At 38.4% G+C, this 22705-nt stretch overlaps 1 protein-coding gene across 3 annotated transcripts in view; it reads right to left on the reverse strand.

Moving 5' to 3' along the window:
• LOC136857695 (cystathionine gamma-lyase-like) overlaps nt 1-21316 on the reverse strand; it is a 182539-nt gene extending 161223 nt beyond the window's left edge. The window contains exon 1 of one of the 3 annotated variants that reach the window (XM_068225278.1): nt 21193-21316. Coding sequence is in view for 2 of the 3 variants with exons in the window: in XM_068225277.1 (XP_068081378.1) it covers nt 11443-11457 (15 nt within the window). In the remaining variant the exon portion in view is untranslated. Of the gene's footprint in view, nt 1-11442; nt 11592-21192 lie in introns of those variants that run through there. The other 2 variants (XM_068225277.1, XM_068225276.1) reach the window with 2 other exon arrangements.
• Between the last annotated feature and the right edge of the window lie 1389 nt (nt 21317-22705).

Here is a 22705-nt window from a genome sequence, read left to right on the forward strand (position 1 = left end):
AACAGCAAGTCCTATTCTACATGAAAAACATTAAAAATAGTTAGATAACATTGACCCATTGTACTATACAAATAACATGTCTTTTTTTGAAAAATACAGTATTATTTGGTGCTTCTAAAATTCTTTTGTATATAATTGAAAGAGTCTATGATTAGGTATAGCTTATGTACAAGAAATGTATATGAAATTGATAAGTGATTCTACAAAGCATTTGCCATTTTAAACTACAGTTTTTTTAAACAGCAAGTCTTATTCTACATGAAAGACATTAAAAATGACCGTTGTATTATACAGGTCTTTGTTAAAAAATACAGTATTATTTGGTGCGTCTAAAATTGTTTTTAGGTGATTGAAACAGTCTATAAATTTGGTGTGGTTGATGTACAGGTAGTTCATATAAAATTGATTAAAAATCTACAAAACATCTGCCATTATTAAAGCACAGTTTTTTGGTTCCTCATAATGTTACTTATACTGTTTGATAATATGTACAGGTTCTTCTTTCTTAAAAGTTATTGACAAATCAGTCTATGTTTGACTAATGTAAGGAGTAGCAGATTTCTGATATGTTTAGTCTTATTTTAGTATTTGAACTTTGCTTCGTAATATTTTGCATTTGTTCCTCACTCTCTCTACACGCCGTTACATTCAACCTGAGGTCCGTGCTGGTTCGAGATTAATACCAATTACTGCCCACTTCCACCTGGCATATAAAATAATATTCAAGATCTCAACTATAGTTTCGGCCTCAGCCATACAGTTATTTATCTTGAAAATATTACGAAGCAAGGTTCAAATACTAAAATAAGACTAAACATATCAGAAATCTGATACTCCTTACATTAGTCAAACATAGACTGATTTGTCAATAACTTTTAAGAAAGAAAAACCTGTATATATTATCAAACAGTATAAGTCGCATATTATGAGGAACCGAAAAACTGCGCTTTAATAATGGCAGATGTTTTATAGATTTTTATCAATTTGATATGAACTTCCTGTACATCAACTACACCAAATTTATAGACTTTTTCAATCACCTAAAAAACAATTTTAGACGCACCAAATAATACTGTATTTTTCTAAAAAGACCTGTATAATACAATGGGCATTTTTAATGTCTTTTATGTAGAATAAGACTTGCTGTTTAAAAAAACTGTAGTTTAAAATGGCAAATGCTTTGTAGAATCACTTATTAATTTCATATAAATTTCTTGTACATAAGCTATACCAAATCATAGACTCTTTCAATTATATACAAAAGAATTTTTGACGCACCAAATAATACTGTACTTTTTCAAAAAAGACATGTTATTTGTATAGTATAATGGGTCAATGTTATCTAGCTATTTTTAATGTTTTTCATGTAGAATAGGACTTGCTGTTAAAAGTATGCCAAACATACATTTTATAATGATTTTATAGCATATTTTTACTTTTTTGAATGTTCCTTGCTATTAAACTTCCAATGGCTGATGATGGCATAGTGGATTGCCGAAACCGGTCCCAAAGATGTATTTTACAATACGTTAAATCAATATGTAATGTTCTAAACAGACCATTATGATAATGTATTGAATAGGTGGAACCTTTAGCTCTACCAAGCATTGTAAAATCTTGAGTCAATACTGACAAAAAATGAAGTTTTAATACTAAAAAAATCCGTTCACGTTACTGAATCGATACAGTGCCGATTCCCAGCTCATTAGAGTCATCGATCCTATTGCATCTCTGTAGTGTGAACTGATAAGACAGCAGCAAGAACATTCAATACTTGCTGCTGCCATCTGGTCATCATTCTATGAACTGCTTTCATATGCGTCATCTAACTTTCAGATTCAGTACTACACTTGCTTATTATATTACAGCACAAAGCTTACTTAGTTAATAATAATAATAAGTATTATTATTGACATAACTCAAATTTTATACACTATTTAATGGTTTTCCATAGTTCTCTGAAAGTCACAACTCATATATACTGTATATATAGAGAGAGAATTACATATAAAAATACCTGTGTCCACAATAAGTAGCCCACATATTAAATATAAATCAAATAATTTGCTTTACGTTGCACCAACACAGATAGGTCTTATGGCCACAAAGAGAATAGAAAAGATAGGAAAGGGCTAGAAGTGGGAAGGAAGCGGCCGTGGTCTTAATTAAGGTACAGCACAAGCATGTGTCTGCTGTGAAAATGGGAAACCACCGAAAACAATTTTAACGGCTGCCGACGGTAGGGTTCGAACCCACCATTCCCCGAATGCAAGCTCATAGCTACGCGACCCTAAACGCACGGCTAACTAACTCGGTCATCTTTGAAAATGTCATTTTCTATCAGCAGAGGCTTTTTTAAAATCGTCATATTTTGTATAGGCTACCGGTACACGAGATGTACAGTAGCCCACTGGTTTTCTGATTAAACATCATTTATTTAAGTTATTGCATCAGTCTACTTGCATACTCACTGTCCGCGTACACCGGTAACATCGTAATTCGATTATTGAAGTATTGTGCAATGATGCGACATACAAACTGAGAGAATACCGAGTGGTTCTTCCGAGTATAAAACAGACAATTTCCTGTGGTCATGAGCATGACTCATAGTCATAGAGTAGGCTAAATAATAATGTTATTGGCTTTATGTCCCACTAACAACTTTTATGGTTTTTTTGAGATGTCGAGGTGCTGGAATTTAGTCCTGCAGGAGCTCTTTTATGTGCCAGTAAATCTACTGACACGAGGCTGAGCACCTTCAAATACCATCGCACTGAGCCAGGATCGACCCTGCCAAGTTGGGTTCAGAAGGCCAGCGTCTCAACCGTCTAAGCCACTCAGCCAGGCGTGGAGGCTAGAGAGCCGAGTTTAAGTAATTGTCGAACGTCAACTAGTTATAAAAATACTGATTTATTAAACTAATACGGTAATTAGAATAACCTAATTGCCTACCTACTTACAAGCTCGGTTACTTTGGAATTATGTTCTGACTATCTTTTTAACACTGCAAATAAATCCATCTATTATTTAAAACTCCCTGTCAGAAGAGGACAGAGAATGCGAGTGGGTATTATTTTCAAATAAGCTGAGCTCGAGAGTCCCACGAATTTTTCAGTGTACCATGACTCTGTATGTATTGCTTCAGAGGAAGTTCGGCTCCCCGCCAATGTCCAGTGTACCGATAATGAACCGTGTGTGTGTTGTGTCTCACTGATCCGTGACTGCGTACGATTCTTTCAGTGTGTCATGATTCACTGTGTCTCGCTGCAGCGGAAGCCCGGCTCCCCGCCAGTGTCTAGTGTGCCGATAAGGAGCCGTGTGTGTCGTGTGGCTTACTGAGCCGTGATTGTGCATGATTTGTGTGCCGTGAGCTTGCCGTTCCTGTGAATCGATTCACTCGGACACTTGAATGAATCGATACACTGCTTCGAATCATGCACTCAGTAGCCAAACACTAGTACAGGTACATAGTACTGTACCATTACGTTACAGTCGAGATGTTCGTTGACATGCAGATGTAGCGGAGAAAATGGCGCGGAGTAGCTTCAAACAGTGCGAACATCTATGCGAATTGACCGTAATTAGAAGGCGTAGACTTATGAAGACCGACGAGAAAAGAGGTTCTTTGATGAAACAACTATGGTCCAAAAGAAAATAGTTGAATTCATGCTATTCTTAAGTACTTGGTAAGTGAAGAACGAGTTTGGAAAATATAGTAAACTTGTACTGCAAATCAAGAAGAGTTGAGTCAACGTACGGAAGGAAAACCGAGAGATAATATTCATCTTAGCGCTGGATTTAGTCATTTACGCGTGCAAGATAAACCGGGAATAAGGAAATACGCATACATCGCATTTTAAAATATCGGAGACAGAAAATGATACGATCCAGTATAAAGCTGAGAAAATAAGCGGCCTAATACCATCAAGAACAACAGAAATATTAGTTAGGAGCATTAGTCAACACTCAGCTGACGATATATTTTATGAGAAAAAGCCTTATTGGATATATATTTAGAGAACATTTCTGAAGCATTAAGGAATACCAATGACCATTCATATATGTTAGAAGACTTATAATGGAAGATCTAACTGTTCATTTCGCCCAACTAATATTATTTTCTTATTGCATGGAAACCGGCGATATGATGATGTACGCATAAAATGGTGGAGGAAGGCCGCCTTGGATGACGTAGCCCAAGCCGAGATGCTCAGACCATTGCCAAGCTGTGAAGTAGACGGAAACGGGAGCTGATTGTGCAGAGATGGCGTGAAACCAGCAGAAGTAAGCAGATGACAAAATCGGATCGAGATAAGTAATAAGATTCTCAGATTTTCATTCTAAAATTATTAGTAGTTAATGAAATAAAATTGTAGGAGTGTGAAATTGCCTATAGATAAAGTGTATGTGCCATTATGTGATTCACAATGCTAGATTTTGAGAAGTTAACCGCAAACGCGTGCCAATTTGATTGATAGTTATATCCCTAATGTGAATTTAGGTTATTGTAAGCTTGAACGGAATGTGTATATTGATGGTTATGTATCAAACTACTCGGAAATGTCATTAGCGTTGAACTAGGTGAGATTAGCATCGGAATAATTGCATTGCAGTGTAAAACCTACATATTGAAGAGACCAGATCGGCAGACAAGGTAATTATGGCTGTACTGTAAGAAGAAATGTATATTGGGAATTCGCAATTAAATAAGAAGAATATGACGTCGATGGATTTGAATACCGTAACAGAGATGTTATTTTAGAAGGAATGAGTTGAGAATTATGAATGCGAGTGAAGTTATAAGAAGAGATATAAGAGAAATGTGAAATAATGGTGGTATGGGAAGATATTTTATTTTATTGTGTGAGTAATGGCAGGAAGTAGTTGTTACGGATTCATATGTCAATTATGGATGTTGTATGGTAAATGGGGCGCTAGCTGCAAGGTTAAGTTATGTTTATATGAGTATGTAGGTACAGTCCAAATGAATTAATGTCGAATGGTAGTATGTTATGAAAGTTTACGAAAGCTTAAATGAGTCTCACATATTTAACGGAGTAGATGTAGGGATAGTAAGAGACATCGCCGTACTGAATGACTGTTTTCCAATGAGAAGGTAAATTGGTATTGAATTACAATATAGTAATGGCACAGCGGTAAATAATATGAATGTTCTTCAATGATAGTAGCACATGAATATGTGAATGTACAGCACGAGTTGCATAATTTATACTGATTGATAATTCTATGAATGGCACTTAATGATAAGATATTTGATTTTCACTGGTGTAAATGTATAAATATGACTATATTTGCTTGGTATTACCATGGATATAGTAATTTAATGTGGAAGGTCAGTTGATACCACACAAAAGGGAACTTATTAACTATCTTGTATTCCGAAATGCTAACACAAAAATCCAACAAAATAAATATGAAGAATACCCTGTCCTCCTATAATAAAGAATCAAACCTCATTTACAACCCTTGAATTTCTTTTGTGTAATAATGATGGACTGTATTGAGTTAACAAGTTATTAACGGAAAGTTATGGATGAAAGATGAAAGGAATCCCAATTTCAATTATGTTAATTGAGAAAATACTGTATTTGAAACGAAATATGTAACGTAATATGTTTTTCTTTTCTCTACGATTTCCAAATCAAGATAATTTTGTTTAATACCGCATTAGCATGCTAATAAACTAGTATTAGGGCAATTCCTGCGTTTTCTTTCTGAAAGTAGCTAATGATATGTAGTGTTAGGATATATGATTATAGTAAGAATTTATGAGATGATATGAGAGATATTGGATTATCTGCTATCATTTGGGAGTTAGATTGGCTTACAAGCGATTATGCTCACTCTTCAGCGGAACCTACGGATACTTTAATAAACCGTATTCATTAACGAAATTGTCATATACACCCTGAGAACATAAATTTAACCACCCAATCGACGGGTGTAGTACATTACCATTAAGACAGATAGCATTGCGAAGTAATTCGTCTTTACCATAATAATAATAATAATAATAATAATAATAATAATAATAATAATAATAATAATAATAATAATAATAATAATAATCGTATGGCCTCAGCTACCGTGTGCAGACATTTCAAGTTGACGCCATCTGGCTGTCTGCTCGTCAATTTTGACGTTCCGTTTTACGCTAGGCCCACTAGATGGCAGACCGAGTAAACCGAAACTCTCTTGGGCGTCTATGGCTGAGATTCAAATAATTTTGTCGGGTGTCACCAGAGATCTTTTACATGCCGACATCATACGACATGGAGTGTCAAATGGACTTTTTTCCGCCCTTCAAAAATCCGACTACCTCTGCCGGGTTTGAACCCGCTATCTTGGGATCCGGAGGCCGTCACTCTACCACTGATCCACAGAGGCAGCTGTCTTTACCATGAAATACATCGTCGTCGTACATGACTGAATTACTATCAACATATCTTAGAGAAACTGTAATGTACATGAAACCGAAATTGAGTTTCATTTCCACGATACATTCCCCCTATAAAAAAGAGACCATGCAGGTTATCCACCTTCATTTCAGCCACATAAATATTCAGCAAAAATTGCAAAATCACATTAGAGGACAAATAAATTATTTAAGTAGAAATAGTCTGAAACATAGATTAGTGAGGTTGGACATCCTGCCTGTCATCATTCATGAGTCGCTGCTGAACATACTGTACTTGCCAAAACTAGTAAGTTTCTATTTTACACAATAATAGTGAAATGTTGATGAAGACGACATACACCCAGCCCCCGTGCCAGAGAAATTAACCAACGGTGGTTCAAATTCCCGACCCTGTCTGGAATCGAACCCGCACCCTGTGACCAAAGGCCAGCACGCTAACCATTTAGCCATTGGGCCGAACAATAATAGTGAAAAACCACGTTCACTGCAGCTATTGTTGACTATTGTTGACTGGATATTTCTTCTCTTTAAAGAAAGGTGAGTACCACGAATTAATATCCTGTTTTGTTGATTCCTGTAAACTTTGTATGTACGGTGTTGGTTCGCCAGTTCCTAGCGTATCTACTGAATGAAAACTTTGTAGACCAATGGATTCAGATTAATGTTCATTGCCTTCAGTCGTCACGACAATGCTTTCAATGGCAACAGTCGCTCAAGTACAAATACTGTCGAACCTAACATAACCCTGCGACAATTTTCGGTGGATCACAACCTAACCGGTCATTAGAATTTGTTTTCGGTGGATCACAACCAAACCTGTCCCTATCAGTGGTTTTCGGAAGATTACAGTAGTTTTGTCACAAGCCAATACAGACTCTTCAATCAATGTGTGAAAATGGGAAAGTGCAGAAAACTCTCTTCAGGAATGCCAATCTCGAAGTCCACAGTCTTTTTAGCGTTGTCACATAGCTAAAATGTCACTTTGGAGGTAATTGTAAAAAGTCTTATATATAGGCTCTGCAAATACATAGTACATTACCAATTCTATCTCGATAGCTATGAGACGCACACTGCATAGCGGTTTCGCTCTATAGATAAATCATATTATAGTGAAAACAATTTCTTTAAAAAAATCTGTCCGGCATGAATGTCCAGAAGGAAGATACTTTCATTGGAATTCTTATTTTTGTGTTCACCACCCCAGTAGGTATAAATAAGCCTTATAAATGCTTCGTAAGACCCATTCTCGAATATGGATCTGAATGCTGGGATGCGTAAAGGATGGGTTTAATAAGTTCCCTAGAGAAAGTTCAAAGAAGAGCGATGCGTTTCGTAACTGGGAATAGGAGGAATACCATTAATTGGGAAAGTCTTAAATCTAGAAGAACTAGAGCTCACCTGTGTGGTCTTTATAAGAGATATACGGGAAGGGCTGCTTGGAGTTGTATTAGGAATAGGTTGGAACCTCCCTCATACTTATCGAGAAATTATCATAAGCATAAAATTAGGGTCAGAAACCAGCATACGGATGTGGGCAAGTTTTCCTTCGTCAACAGGACCATAAGGGATTGGAATAAAATACCTGCAGCAGTCTTTGATAGATTCCCTTCTGGTATCAAGTCATTTAAGAAGACCATTAGTGTTTGTGTAAAGTGAAAAGTAAAAGTTTTAAATTACGGGCACTGAATTTGTGATTATCTGCTGGGTTTCAATTGTGAAACTAGGAGGTTTTTTCTTATGGTATTCTCTTTCCAGGGAATTGCTTGCTGTACTCATGTTTTTGTTATTGTTGTTCTTCTTGGTTAATTAACAATGTTTTTAACTTTATTTTATTATCAGTTGTAACGTTAAGCTAGTAGTAACCTCAATCTATAGTTTTGTAAGCCATAGTGTCAAGTATTGGAAACAATTAAATTGTGTATGAAACTGTACATGATGCTGAATTTAGAATGACTAGTAGTATGTCTTGTAAAATTTTTTCCATGGAATTCCTTTTTGTACTTGAGTTGTTGTAGTTGTTGGGTAGTATGTTTTAACTTTATTATCACTTGTAGTGTTAAGCTAGTAGTAAGTTCAATTTATAGTATTGTAATTTGTAGTGTTAAGTACTGGAAATACTTACGTTGTGTGCGAATATGTATATAATGACACTGGATTTAGATAGTTAAATTAGTAGTATTTCTTGCTTGTTGTAATGTTGTTGTAGTACGGTAATTACGGTTTAACTTCACTTTATTATCACTTATAATGTTAAGCTAGTAGTAAGGTCAACCTATAATATTGTAAGCCATATTGTTAAGCACTGTAAATAATTAAGTTGTGTGTGAATTTGTCTGTGATGTTGCTCGATTTAGAATATTAAACTAGCAGTAATTCTTATATTATTCTCCTTCCATATATCTGCTTCTTGTACTCTTGTTCTTTGCTTATTTGTTTGTTTGTTTGTTGTTGTTGGGTAATTATGTTAACTTTACTTTATTATTACATTACTGTAAGTGACCGTTGCCACCGGGGTATTTCCCATTTGCAATTTATTATTATTATTAATAATAATAATAATAATAATAATAATAATAATAATAATAATAATAATAATAATAATAATAATAATAATAATAATAATAATAATAATAATGAGTGACAGGGGTTTAACGTTTTGCGTATGATAAATGAGTACCAGGTTAACTACTGGGGGGCAAAGACGGTAATGCGTAGTGCTAACCACTCCAGCCCACCAAGTGCCAACGGCTTTCATGGTTTGTACGGAGATGACTTTGCTTTTTGCTTTTTAAATATTAGTATTCAGGTTTATTATGTTTGTTTATTCATACCGTGCTTTGTAATTCAGTGACCATGGAATGGCTCTAAATGTTGTAAATTTAAATTTATATTTACTTGTATTTATTTTCTTTTTCCTTATTGCACACGTTTGTTGTTATTATTATTACTACTACATATCGCTTAACACGTAAATAAACTAATATTTAATACAGTAAATAATGCTTATATCTTTGGATTCATTTTTTCGTTGCATATTCTTTTTGCTATGGCAACATGACTTCTTTATGATATAAATAAATATAAAATAAAAGTATTTCTTCCCAAACATATTTGTTATACGTGCACCAATCAGACAACCAACTAGGGAAGTACCTTTTACTAAGGTGCATAATGTTTTTGCATACATGTATAATTGAAGAGCTGAAGATCCATATACAGGTAAGTGGGTCGCCCATGTGGTAGGCCTATTACGCGTCATAGGAAATTGAGTGAACTGGCTGTGCAGTTTGATCACATTGCTGTGAGCTTGGTTTCAGGATATGGTGATGGATTCGAAGCCCACAGTCGGTAGGTCTGAAGTTTTTCGCCCGTCATTTTCAATTCAGGCTAGTGCTGTGTCTGTACGCTTATTTACATTTTAAACATTTTAAATCCTAGCCCTCTTTCCTATCCCGTTCTTGCCTCACAACCTGTCTTCATGTGATTTAAGCCAATTATATTTGTAAAAATCTGGTAATGTTGTTTGACTCATAGTGCTCCTGTACATTGGTTTCCGTAATGTTTTAAGCTTGAGATACACCAACTTGTAAGCTGAAAATATGTTTTAAATGCCAAATGCCGAAAACCGTAAAAGTACTTAGTGGGACGTAAAGCTGTTAGCATTATTATTAAAAGCAAGGACAGATATGTCTTATGTGGTAAGTCCTTGAACTTGCAGAAATCGCAATGAATTATACAATTTATATTCCCTCCCCCCTTCCTTTAAGAATGCAGTTATAGTAATGCGTACATCAGAATAAAGGCAGGAAATGTTTAAAATTAATTTAAGCGAGTGAAGGAGAGAATGTATGACTAGCTCAGGCTGGCGGATTCGAGTTCGGCGGTATTTGAAAGTGCTCAAATACGCCAGCTTCATGTCTAGATCTACCGGTACATAAAGAACTCTTGCGGGACGAAATACTGGCACCTCGGAGTATATGCAAACGATAGAAGTAGATAGTAGAACTAATATTCAATTCTGCCGTGAGCTTAAAAGCTGACCTAATTTCCGTTCATGTAGCTTGGCAAATTAGTGTTCCTATATGGTGGGTTCGAGTCCGGCGGTATTTGAAAGTACACAAATACGCCAGTCTCATGTCTACATCTACCGGTTCATGAAATAACTCTTGCGGGACGAAATTTTGGCAGTAGAACTTATAACTTTATTATTTTCAAATCCACAGTGAACTCGAAAGCTGACCTTATTTCCGTTCACGGAGCTTGGCACATTAGTATTCCTATATGTTTTCTGATAAGTTTGAAGATATAACCAGCCTGCAGGCTGAAAATATGCCCAATAATCTCTCTCCTTACTGGCTACCGGTATTGAAGAGAGAAGGATATGTTCGCGCAAAAGAAAGGGAAGTTATTGGATGTCTGGAACTTTCAAAAATCACACTGCAAAGACTTATTAAATAAATTGCATCGTTTAACACGCCCCTCTTTTCAAGAATATAGTTATAGTACGCCTACTGTATATCAAAATAAAGGCAGATATATGTAACATTAATTTGAGTGATAGAGTGTGTTTATTTCCTTAATTCCTCATTGAGCGTGGAAACCGACTTAATTATGAATATCTTGATTTATTTCATCTTAACTTTTATCATTTACTAGGGTAGGGAAACATTCATTATCGGTTTTTACATTGAGGTTAGTTTGTTAAGGTTATGTCTGGTGATTTTAATATGTAACCAGGCATGTTGGCAGCAGTGATCAGCCATTACAACAAAGAGAAATGAAGAGCATCGGGCGGCGATATTTACTTTCTGGGGTATTGCTTTACGTTGCGATTGCTATAGGAGTGTTCCGGAGCGAACACAAGGGAGTGAACATGTACAAACAAGACTGTTGCAAGCAAATAGGCCACTACACAGCATTTTTAATTTCTATTCTTTTAAAATGATGTATCGAGACTTTTGATCTCTAACATTAAGTTCTCAATACCTTGTGCAATAACTTACCCAAGTCTCGTGCATTGATAATGATTTATTTAGAAATTATGAAGACATTAAACCTGCTAAGTCGGGTGTACAAATAAGACTGTTATGCACTGCATATTGTACTTCCTGTCGTAGCGATTATGTTGCTGAGGAGACAGGTCAGCAGGGAGTGATGAGATGAGCAGCAGAGAAATAAGATCCTCACACTGCTGGTTAGCAGAGTGAGGAGAGATAACGGGCATGCACGAGTGGCGTCCTAGGTCAGGGCTCAGCTTCTCGACTCTGCTGGAAGACTCGGACAGCTGACCGAGGGCGTACGCCCATTGTAGTGGACTGCTATAGTTTGCTATTTTTTGTTTGTTTTTGCCTTGTTAGCCGTGTTGCCGAAAGACGTGATTCAATAGGATTTTCCATTATTTACATCTTGTTTTGATTGTATCGTGGTGTGCATTTTATATGTTTTCTTTTTGGGTTTGTTCTCTCTTTTATTTTCTCCGTAAAGATTAATTTGGTTGAAAACCTGTACAATCTGGAGAAAATAAATCTACTACTACTACTACATCATCATCATTTCATCCTCATCACGACGCGCAGGTCGCCAACGTGGGTCAAATCAAAAGACCTGCACGTGGCGAGCCGAAATTTTCCTCGGACACTCCCGGCACTAAAAGCCATACGGCATTTCATTTCATCATTGTTGAAATGGCTATCAAGCCCAGAGTACACTATAATCGTAATCTCGACCAACAACAGTTTTGGATTTTTTTCACAAGTTGCTTTACGTCGCACCGACTCAGATAGGTTTTATGGCGACGATGGGACAAGAAGGGGCTAGGTGTTGGAAGGAAGTGGGCGTGGCCTTAATTAAGGTACAGCTACAGCATTTGCCTGGTGTGAAAATGGGAAACCACGAAAAACCATCTTCAGGGCTTCCGACAGTGGGGTTCGAACCCACTATCTCCCGAATACTAGATACTGGTCGCACTTAAGCGACTACAGCTATCAAGCTCCGTTTGGAATTATTTGATGAGATACTCGAAGGTAAGCTAACTAATCAATTCGCGATTATTTTCTTTTCTTTCTGATGGGCTATTTTTAATAGGCCTAAGATATCTGCAAGTTTTATAATCGTGGACGCTGTTGATATTTAGAATGACCATGCCTTTTCAGAGAAACCTGTCATTCTGGAGTTGTCTTCCTTGGCCGTGATAGGTTGTAATCTTGTTCGAGTTGCGGAAGAAAATTCCAATTGTGAATCATTCTTGGGACAGATATCCTCGGCCACTAGGCCTACTGACAGTCTGCTGATGTGCCTCATTAGAATGAAAGATCGTGGAGCATTACGCTAACACCCAAGAAAATTTGTTTACTTTCTGCAAAACATGTTGAATTTTTTACGCGTCACCCCTGGGCAATACGAATTTAGTTTAAAAAACTTAACGTTTTTGTTGTTCCAAAGTTCATTGAGGAATTCAAATGTGACGAGTGTGATCAGAGAGCACTGACTGTAACTCTCATTACAAAACTTTTAAAACCAATTCTCGACAATGAAGCTCATAAAATGACAGATGCTCTTGACTTGGAAAAGAACTTCAGGACAAAGCTTTTAAGTTGGAAGATCGTAAAAATGTGAGTGATACAAGCAGTGATCATGGTAAATCATTTTAATGTACTGCTTTTATTATTAATTGCACTTGACTTCAGATAAAATAATTCCAAGTATCACTTAAATGTGCTTCACTTTACATCCAATCACTCTAAATCACATTTAGTTGGTCCTAACGTATTTCGCGCGAACAGCATAGCACATTGTCGAGACCTCTAGCGGACGTTCGTAAAACTACTTGCGACTTGCATTTCTATCGGTCCACTTCCCGGCCTTGTATATCTCGTAGGCAACGGTCAAACTAAGCCCAATAATATGCAAGAAGAAGAAGAAGAATGGCACCTTGGGATTGGTTGGTGTCTATGCTTCAGCGCATAACCACCAGACATAGCCAAAATCTGCCGAAACGTCAATTTAGAAGTTTGATGTAGCGTCCCGAGGCGCTAGCGGTTAACTGTGCTTGTTGTGCAAGTAGTGTTCAGTTTTGGTGTTGTGTTTTATTCCTTCTCTCTGTTCACTGGAAGTGGTGAGAGAGTCTCGCAATTGTTATGTGTTGATTTTCTCCCACACTCCTGGCCTCATGGTGGAGTCGAGTGGCGGTAAAAGTATGGAGGAATCAGTTGTGCTTGAAAGTCGCGAAATACCCATGGAGGAAACGATTGTGCTTCCTGATAATCCCCTACCTGAACGTAAGTCTGCTCTACCTGCTAATATCGGTCCCTTCTGCTCTAAAACCTGACGTCCAGTCATACGATGCTCACCATACCGGCCCATATATAGTCTTTGTGGAAGCTGTTGACGAAAGTAAAAAATTGGGTAGTTTACATCCAATGGCCCTTGGAAACTTTTTTATGAACGGAAATTTGTTGGGGTTACCCAAATCTCTCGTAGAGGTAAACATTGGCTACAAATTGAATTTCAAACACGAACCAAGGCCAATCTTTTCCTATCAAATCCTATTTTACAGGAAAAGTATCTTAAAGCCTTTATTCCTTCAGCTTCTATCTATAAGGTTCGCGTGATTAGAGGTGTGGATAGGGATTTGAAACATCCGTACATATAGTCGGCGCTCAGCAGATGAACAGACGTTCTATGCTGGATGGCAAGGTCACATATGTTCCCACAGGAACCATTAAGATAACCTTCCGTAGTCAGAAGCTACCTCCATTCGTTTCTATTTATAAGGTTCGAACCCCGGTTGAACCCTTTGTTTTACAACCTACAATCTGCCGTAAGTGTCAACACTATGGACATACCAGAAAAATTTTCGAGCTCAAGGCCCTAGGTGTGCCAATTGCGCACAAAATCACGAGACCCAAGAGTGTACGGATTCTCGCAGACAATGTATCAACTGTTCAAGGGAACATCAAGTGGGATCCATTCACTGCCCCGAACATAAGCGCCAACAGGAATTGAAGAAAAAGCTGGCTATGGACGTTAATACTTCAACTCCTGAGTCTTTTTTCACCCCTGTAGAAAATCGATTCGGCCCACTCGAGTCTCTCCAACACTTCCCCCCTCTCACGCGAACTTCTTCCCAAGTTCCACAATCTCCTCCGTCCAGGAAAAGAAAATTCACGACGGTTGTCACATCGCCTCCGCTTAAACACGATCGTTGCCCAGGATACGATGTACGGGGATACCGTGCAATTCTCCAAATGCCTTCCTCCTCCAGGAGTGCATTTACTCCCATGCCTTCTGTATCTGGGAATCGCATACCGGTTCCTCCTAGGCCGGTTGATACTGCTAATACTATATCCAAAGAACGCCTCCTGGACTCGCCTCCGGTAACTGCCACAATTACAGCAATTTCTGATAAAATATCTGCCTATGCTCTGGCAGCAGAAAATGATTCTAAATGGTCTAAGATGCTTCTCGCCATGTAGGATGAAGTCCTGGCACTTCTCAATACCTTAGCACTGTCTTTCTCCAATCATGATTATTGTCCAGTGGAATTCACATAGTGTCGTACATAAGAAACACAAACTATTTTTACTCCCTCACATAATTTTGATCAGTGAAACTTGGCCAGCCAAACAATTTCATATCCCAAACTACATCTGTATTCTACATGATAACTATGACTATGATGGGGCTTGTATTTTGGTGTCTAACCAACTACAGTTCCATTCGGCATACTTGCATTACAGAATACCTGGTACAAAGGTGGTCGCCATTGCTATCGCAAACATACGTTTTACTCCTCTCTATAGTCCACCGAAAATCCAAGGCTCATACTCTAATTGGACACACTTTTTCTCGCAACTTCCGCACCCTTTTATCCTCGGGAGAGATCTAAACTGTCGCCATCAGAGCTGGGGATGCGAGGTCTCTAGTCCTAAAGGGAATAAAATAGCTAAAATAGCTGCATGATGTAATTTACGCATTTTGAATGACGGATTGCCTACTCGAGTGACGTCACTTTATGAAAAAAAGGGTGTTGTCGATTTAACAATATATACTAGCGACCTGGCACACAGAGTCAAATGGGAGGTAGTAAAGGACACTTATTCGAGTGATCATTTCCCCGTCTTTATTGTCTTTGCTGACAGTCAACCTGCCGCTATGCCCCCGCTTCAAGTGAGTAGGCGCATGTTACCCTTCAATACTACCCAGTTTCAACAGTGTTTGGTTAACAAATCTGTTTTTGACGGTCAATATATGCCCTATAATACTTTTACATCAATTATCACTCAGTATTTAGATCTATACCATCCTAAACGGCCACACATCCTACCCAAAACTATACAATATGCACGCTGGTGGGATGCTGAGTGTGCTGCTTTAATTTCACAACGGAAGGCAGCACTTCGCTCCTTTCGACGTTTTGGAACTTTCCAAGCATACTTACATTATAAATAACTGGTCGGCCAAATTAAAAAAGTATTTAACGAAAAACACCGCCTGGCTTGGAAAGCCTTTATTTCCTCTCTTAATAGATAATCATCATCCAAACACATATGGCGAGTGATTGCCGGCCTGTCCAACCGTTTTATTCGTACTCCATATACGGTACACTTCAATATGTATGCTCTTTTACGTTTCTTTCATCAACTAACCCCGGATTTTCTATCCCCACATTATTGCTTCCGTATTCTTCCTATCTCCAATAAACTGTCTTCTCTCCTTAGTCCAGTTGATATCAACGAATTAAATCTGGCTATCCAAACATCACATACTTCGGCCTCTGGACGGGATGATATATCGCATTCAGTATTAAAACAACTTCCACCCTAGGCGCGCCAGACCTTACTGTAGATTTTCAATTGTTGCCTCGAGTCTGTTCAGATTCCTTCCACCTGGAAAGAATTTTATTTGTTTCCCATCTTGAAACGAGGGAAAAGCCCTTTACTTCCCGGCAGTTATAGGGGCATATACCTGGGACAATGCCTTCGGAAAATTTTCCAAAACATTATTTTTGAACGACTTAAATGGTCTCTAAACTATAAAAATTTACAGTACTTCCCAAATACCAATTTGCCTTTCTACCGGGTCGTTCTGCCACTGATACTATTATTAACCTTTTGTTAACCGATATTACTCTAGCACGCTGTCGGAAAAAACCCTTGATGGCTATATTTTTTATTTTCGTGGGGCTTATGATAATGTTGACCTCCAAGTGTTACTTCAAAAATTGCTCCTTTATAACTTCCGCTCCTCTTTGTTAATCTTCTCTTGAACATGCTTTCGCACAGAATTCTTCAATTAAAACATTTTCCTCATGTTCAGACACGCATGACGTCTACGGGGCTTCCTTAAGGTGACATTCTCAGTCCTATTTTATTTACACTATATTCGATGTCCCTAGAGAAAATTTTAACACGCAGTGCTCGTATGTTACAATTTGCCGATGACCTGGGGCCTGTTCCACAAACGAACTTTGCAACTTTTCAACTTGCACTTTTCACTTTTCTATTCTTGCAAAGTGCAAAGTCTTTCTGTTCCACCATGATCTACGTTGTACTTTTCAATTTTTCGCAAATTGAAAAGTCTTTGTGAATGAGTAATCCGATCGAGTTTATTCCATAAGCAAACTCTATAGGCCGAATACTCTATGATTTTAATGCTTTACTTTTCGCGGCGAACTTGGCAGTATAATTGTCGTGCCGTTAAAGTGTTTATCATGGGAAAGAAAGGTTATTACAAGAAGCTGGCTGTGCTGGAAGTTGTCAAGGATAAACGTGACATCCTTTTTTGACAACTTTAAAGATAACCACTCAAATGATGACACACATCAATGTTAACGAGAGTAGGCTACCGTCAATACATCCACACACAGAAAGAAATTCACCCTTCATTAGAAATCCTGTCGCTATATTAAGTGGATTATCAGGCCAACGTACTGTTAGGAAATATTACATCTACTATAACAAATACGACTTTGATAACAGTTCTGCAAATATTTGATTTTGATGTCCCATGCATTGCTGCTACACCGTGCAGCTAGGCACCATTTACTAACCAATGTATATAAGCGTATAAGAATTTGTTCTTTTTCGGAAAGGAATTGACTTCTTTTTGTTGCACGTTTCAATAAATGGCCGATCATTTCAAGAATATAGCCAGCCCCAGCCTGTGTTGGGGTAATACGAACACTCGCGAAATTACGTCGAAGTGAGTATATGACAATTAATCCTGTCTTTGTACGTTCTCTTATTGGATTCTTCATCACTGTCCTCACTTGATGCTAACAAAAGCTCACGTCGTAACGTGCTTATATCACTAAACCAAATTCTACGCCGAGAAACTAGTGTACATACTTGTTAATTAACATATGAAAAGGGAATCATCTATTTGAAAGATTTATGAAAACTTTTCACTTCATTTCTTTGCACTTTGCATTTCTGTACCACTGGAAGAACATAACAGGCTTGAAAAGTGAAAAGATTCTTATCTTTCCACTTTTCACTTTTCACTTTGCAAGCTAAATCTGAAAAGTGATGGTGAAACAAAATCTGAACTGAAAAGTGAAAAGTTGTAAAGTTCGTTCGTCGAACAGACCCCTGGTTATATATCTTGGTCTCCCGTCCCTCGACGCTATTTGCAATTCCTTACATATACGACTCTTCTGGATTTTGTTACTTGGCTTCACGATCATCAATTAGAAGTGGCCTACGATAAATGTAGAGCGGTAATTTTCTCCTGGTCCCAGCGTACTGATCACCCGCCTGTCCTCTTTCAAGGTTTCCGATCCCGATTGACCAGTCGACTAAATATTTAAGTATTTACCTCGACAGGAAACTATTATGGCGCACTCGCGTTCAATACATTGTGGGAAAGTCTCTTCCGAAAAAAAAACATTATGTTTTTCCTTACGGCAGAGATCGTGGGGATCGGATCCCAGTACAATGCGACTGTTGTATCGAAACATTATTCGTTCGACCTTTGATTATGGCTCGGGTTTCATAGACACGGCGACCAATCAAAAGCTTGCTAAATTAGACTCGATTCAGGTCCAATTTATTAAACTCTGTATTGGAACTCTGCAATCTTCCCCCAATAATACAACCTTGTTCGAGGCTGCAGAATTCCCATTACATTTAAGGACAAAATCGCTTGCCTCCGAGTTTATTCTCAGGACTCTCTCTCTTACCCCTCACACCCACTCCTTCCCAAATTATCATTACTCGTACGCTACTATCAGGAAAGAGGTACTCCACTACGCCGTTACCCAGCCCTTGCCTGGGCATTTAATTACTTTAACTCCCTTCGCACTTCTATTATTCGTACCCCGTCCACATCTAATTATCTTCTTCCCTTTCAAGCAAACTATTATGTCCCTTCTCTTATTTTACCATCATTCGGTGGTTCTCAACCCTTTAGCCCGTTCTGGACGCACAGTGCTAGGAAGTACGTACGTCCAGCTTTGTCCCAGGATATTCATTACCTTTCACCAATATTCTATACTGTTGGGTCCAAACTTCACAACCCTCCAGGTGTAGGAGCTGCTGTTTTCTTACCCGATTTACACATTTCAAAACAATATTCACTCCCGTCGGAGACAGCAATTTTTACGGCGGAGACTTTCGCAAACCGTCAAGCCTTACTATGCATAAAGTATTCGCCACTAGACTGCTTCTGATTCCCTGAGTGTGCTCCAAGCCTTAAATAATCCCAGTTTCCCGGAAAAATTGAAAAATTGATATATTCAAAATCTTCGCAAACTCTGTTTCGATTTACACCAATTAGGTAAAAAGGTTACCTTAATTTGGATTCCGGGTCATTCAAATATTAAAGATAATGAACAATCTGATGCCTTGGCTCTTGTGGCAGCTCAAGGTCAAGACGTTGCGTATCATTTGGCATTACCCTTCACTGATTATTGGAGCGGTTGTCGAGCTAAGATCAGACAATTATAGCAGGATCATTGGAGTCACCCTCGTGTCGAACAGGTCGTAGTTTGTTTACGCTCCTTCCGAATATTCCGAAATCTCCGTGGTTTGCTCAACATTGTTATACTAGACGTCACATAACTAATATTATTCGTTTGCGGCTAAATCATATGTGCACGCTTGATCAGTTATTTCGTATGAAATTGGTCGAGTCTAACCTCTGTAAATGTCGTACTTCGGTTGGTACAATTAACCATATCTTGTTTCAATGTTCATTGCTCGAAGTTAGTAGAATAAAATGATTACAGCCGCTCTTTAGGCAACAATTAGCTTTACCCACTTAATTGTAATGTTGGATACTCAATCCCACGCCCACTACGGTGGTAGCTCTATCGAACTTCCTTTCTGAAAACAACCCTTTCCTTTAGTCTTTGTCCCTTTGTCTCTATCTTTTAGAGTTGACCCGGTCATGTTCGTGTGGTAGCAAGTCGCAGAGATAGGTCGCTCTGGCGTGAACCGTTGTACCTTGTGTCCTTGTGTTACTCCTGTGTGTTGTAGATTAGTTGTGGAATTCATAACCTCCTTTTTTAAAACTTTATCTCTGGCGTTTTCGCCTCCTCCATACTTTGATGTTCATTATAGGGTCAATGACTGGGTACACCGCTATCACGCGAAGCCCATTAAATTAACAAGATAAGATAAGACAAGACAAGACAAGACAAGATAAGACAAGACAAGACTTTTTTATGGTTAGTGTGAAATGTTTCCGTAAATTTTTCAACAGGCATTTCCGTCGCCTAATCCTTATCCCACCAACGAATTGAGTACGTCGGATTATTTGTGGTTTGAGTTTTGTAATTAATCGGGTGATAGGTGTCAAAATACGATTTGAGCTCATTGAAATAATGAAATAGCGTATGGCTTTTAGTGCCGGGATGTGTCCGAGGACTGCGTCTCGCCGGGTGCAGGTCTTTATTATTTGACGTCCGTAGGTGACCTGCGCGTCGTGGTGAGGATGAAATTATGATGAAGACGACACAGACACCCAGTCTCCGTGCCAGCGGAATTAATCAATTATGGCTAAAATTCCCGAACCTGCCGGGAATCGAACCCGGGACCCCTGTGAACAAAGGCAAGCACGCTAACCATTTAGCCATGGAGCCTGACTGGGCGCATTGATGACTGATGATTTGTGTCTGTGGATCCTTTTATGTTACGGAAGAAATTGTTAGTGTTCCTTGTGTGGTGCCATTTGACTGTTCCTTAGCATTAACCCGTCGTAAAAATGATGCAGTTAACTAACTACAACCGAATTGGTCGAGATCAAGTGAATCAAAAGGAACACTGAAAAGTGTAAAGTTAAAAAAATCACTAGGCTATACATAATATTTAGTACAAAATGCAACAATAACGATTTTCGAGAGTCCTGCATTGCCCTAAAGCCCTAACCGCATGCTTTTACAACTTAGACCTACAGGAGGTCACTTAATGCTTGACAATTAATATGCAATGGGATAGTCTGAGCATGATCTACAAAACACAACGTATATGTAAATACAAATACTGTAAGTTTACATGAATCTCTTTACAGCAATGTACTGTTAATGGACAAAACGTATGTCAAGAACAGAAAACTTGCCTCTTGTTTGAACTCGGCCTCGCCGTGTAGACGAAGGTCGCTGAGAATGTCACAAACTTCTTTCTGCTACGGTACAGAAATAGGTCTATTCGAACATCGTGCAAATTAATGCACTTTCCTGTAAACGTTTTATTATGTCTCTATTCTATGTTTTAAACTACAGATCAAAATATACGTATATACACGTCACTCACCTGATAATTCAACAGCGGTGTTGGTTAATTGCTTTCGAAGTGAACCAAAGAGAATAGGTGAAGGATGATGTGGTTTACCGGCTATATATAAGATGTCCTTCGCTGACTTTCGCTCGTTATCAGTACTAAGTGACCTTCAGAGTCATGATGTTTGTTAAGAAGATAACCTAAGTAGGCCAAGGTTGAAACACATTTGCGAAGAGAAATGACTCAAATTTTATCTAGTCAGATCACAGTCCCAATAATCGTGTTGCTAACTATCGTCAGAAATACATCTCTTCGGATTTTAAGAAGTCTTCTTTTTTATTTTTTATTTTTTTTTACCTTCAGGTTGGAGAAAAGCAGTAATTGCACCTATCTATAAGCAAGGGAACAGGAAGGGTTGCAACAACTATCGAGGTATATCATGGATTAGTACACCAGGCAAAGTATTCTCTGGCATCCTGGAAAGGAGGGTGCGATCAGCAGTTGAGAGGAAGTTGGATGAAAACCAGTGTGATTTCAGACCACAGAGGGGCTATCAGGATCAATCAATCAATACTGATCTCCATTTAGGACAGCTGCCCAGATGGCACATTATCTATCTGTTGTTTTCCTAGCTTTTTCTTAAATGATTTCAATGACATTGGAAATTTATTGAACGTCTCCCTTGGTAAGTTATTCCAATCCCTAACTCCCCTTCCTATAAATGAATATTTGCCCCAATCTTTCCCCTTGAATTCCAACATTACCTTCATATTTTGATCTTTCCTACTTTTAAAGACGCCACTCAAACTTATTCGTCTACTAATGTTATTCCACGCCATTTCTCCGCTGACAGCTCGGAACGTACCACTTAGTCGAGCAGCTCGTCTTCTTTCTCCCAGTTCTTCCCAGCCCAAATTTAGCAATATTTTTGTTACACTAGACTACTCTTTTGTCGGAAATCACTCAGAACAAATCGAGCTGTTTTACTTTGGATTTACCGGGCAAGTTGGCCGTGCGCGTAGAGGCGCGCGGCTGTGAGCTTGCATCCGGGAGATAGTAGGTTCGAATCCCACTATCGGCAGCCCTGAAGATGGTTTTCCGTGGTTTCCCATTTTCACACCAGGCAAATGCTGGGGCTGTACCTTAATTAAAGCCACGGCCGCTTCCTTCCAACTCCTAGGCCTTTCCTATCCCATCGTCGCCATAAGACCTATCTGTGTCGGTGCGACGTAAAGCCCCTAGCAAAAAAAAATTACTTTGGATTTTTTCCAGTTCTTGAATCAAGTAATCCTGGTGGGGATCCCATACACTGGAACCATACTCTAGTTGGGGTCTTACCAGAGACTTATATGCCCTCTCCTTTACATCTTTACTACAACCCCTAAACACCTTCATAACCATGCGCAGAGATGCCACACATAGAAAGTTTAAGCGACAATCGACACAAGACAATTTTGACGCATTTAAACGGCTACGAAATAAGACATCGCAGGCAGTAGCCTACGCAACGCTAGAATTAGACATGCACATACCGGTACCCTGCTAA

Source organism: Anabrus simplex, chromosome 1 (genome assembly GCF_040414725.1).
Source record: "Anabrus simplex isolate iqAnaSimp1 chromosome 1, ASM4041472v1, whole genome shotgun sequence".
NCBI classification, from domain to species: Eukaryota; Metazoa; Arthropoda; class Insecta; order Orthoptera; family Tettigoniidae; genus Anabrus; species Anabrus simplex.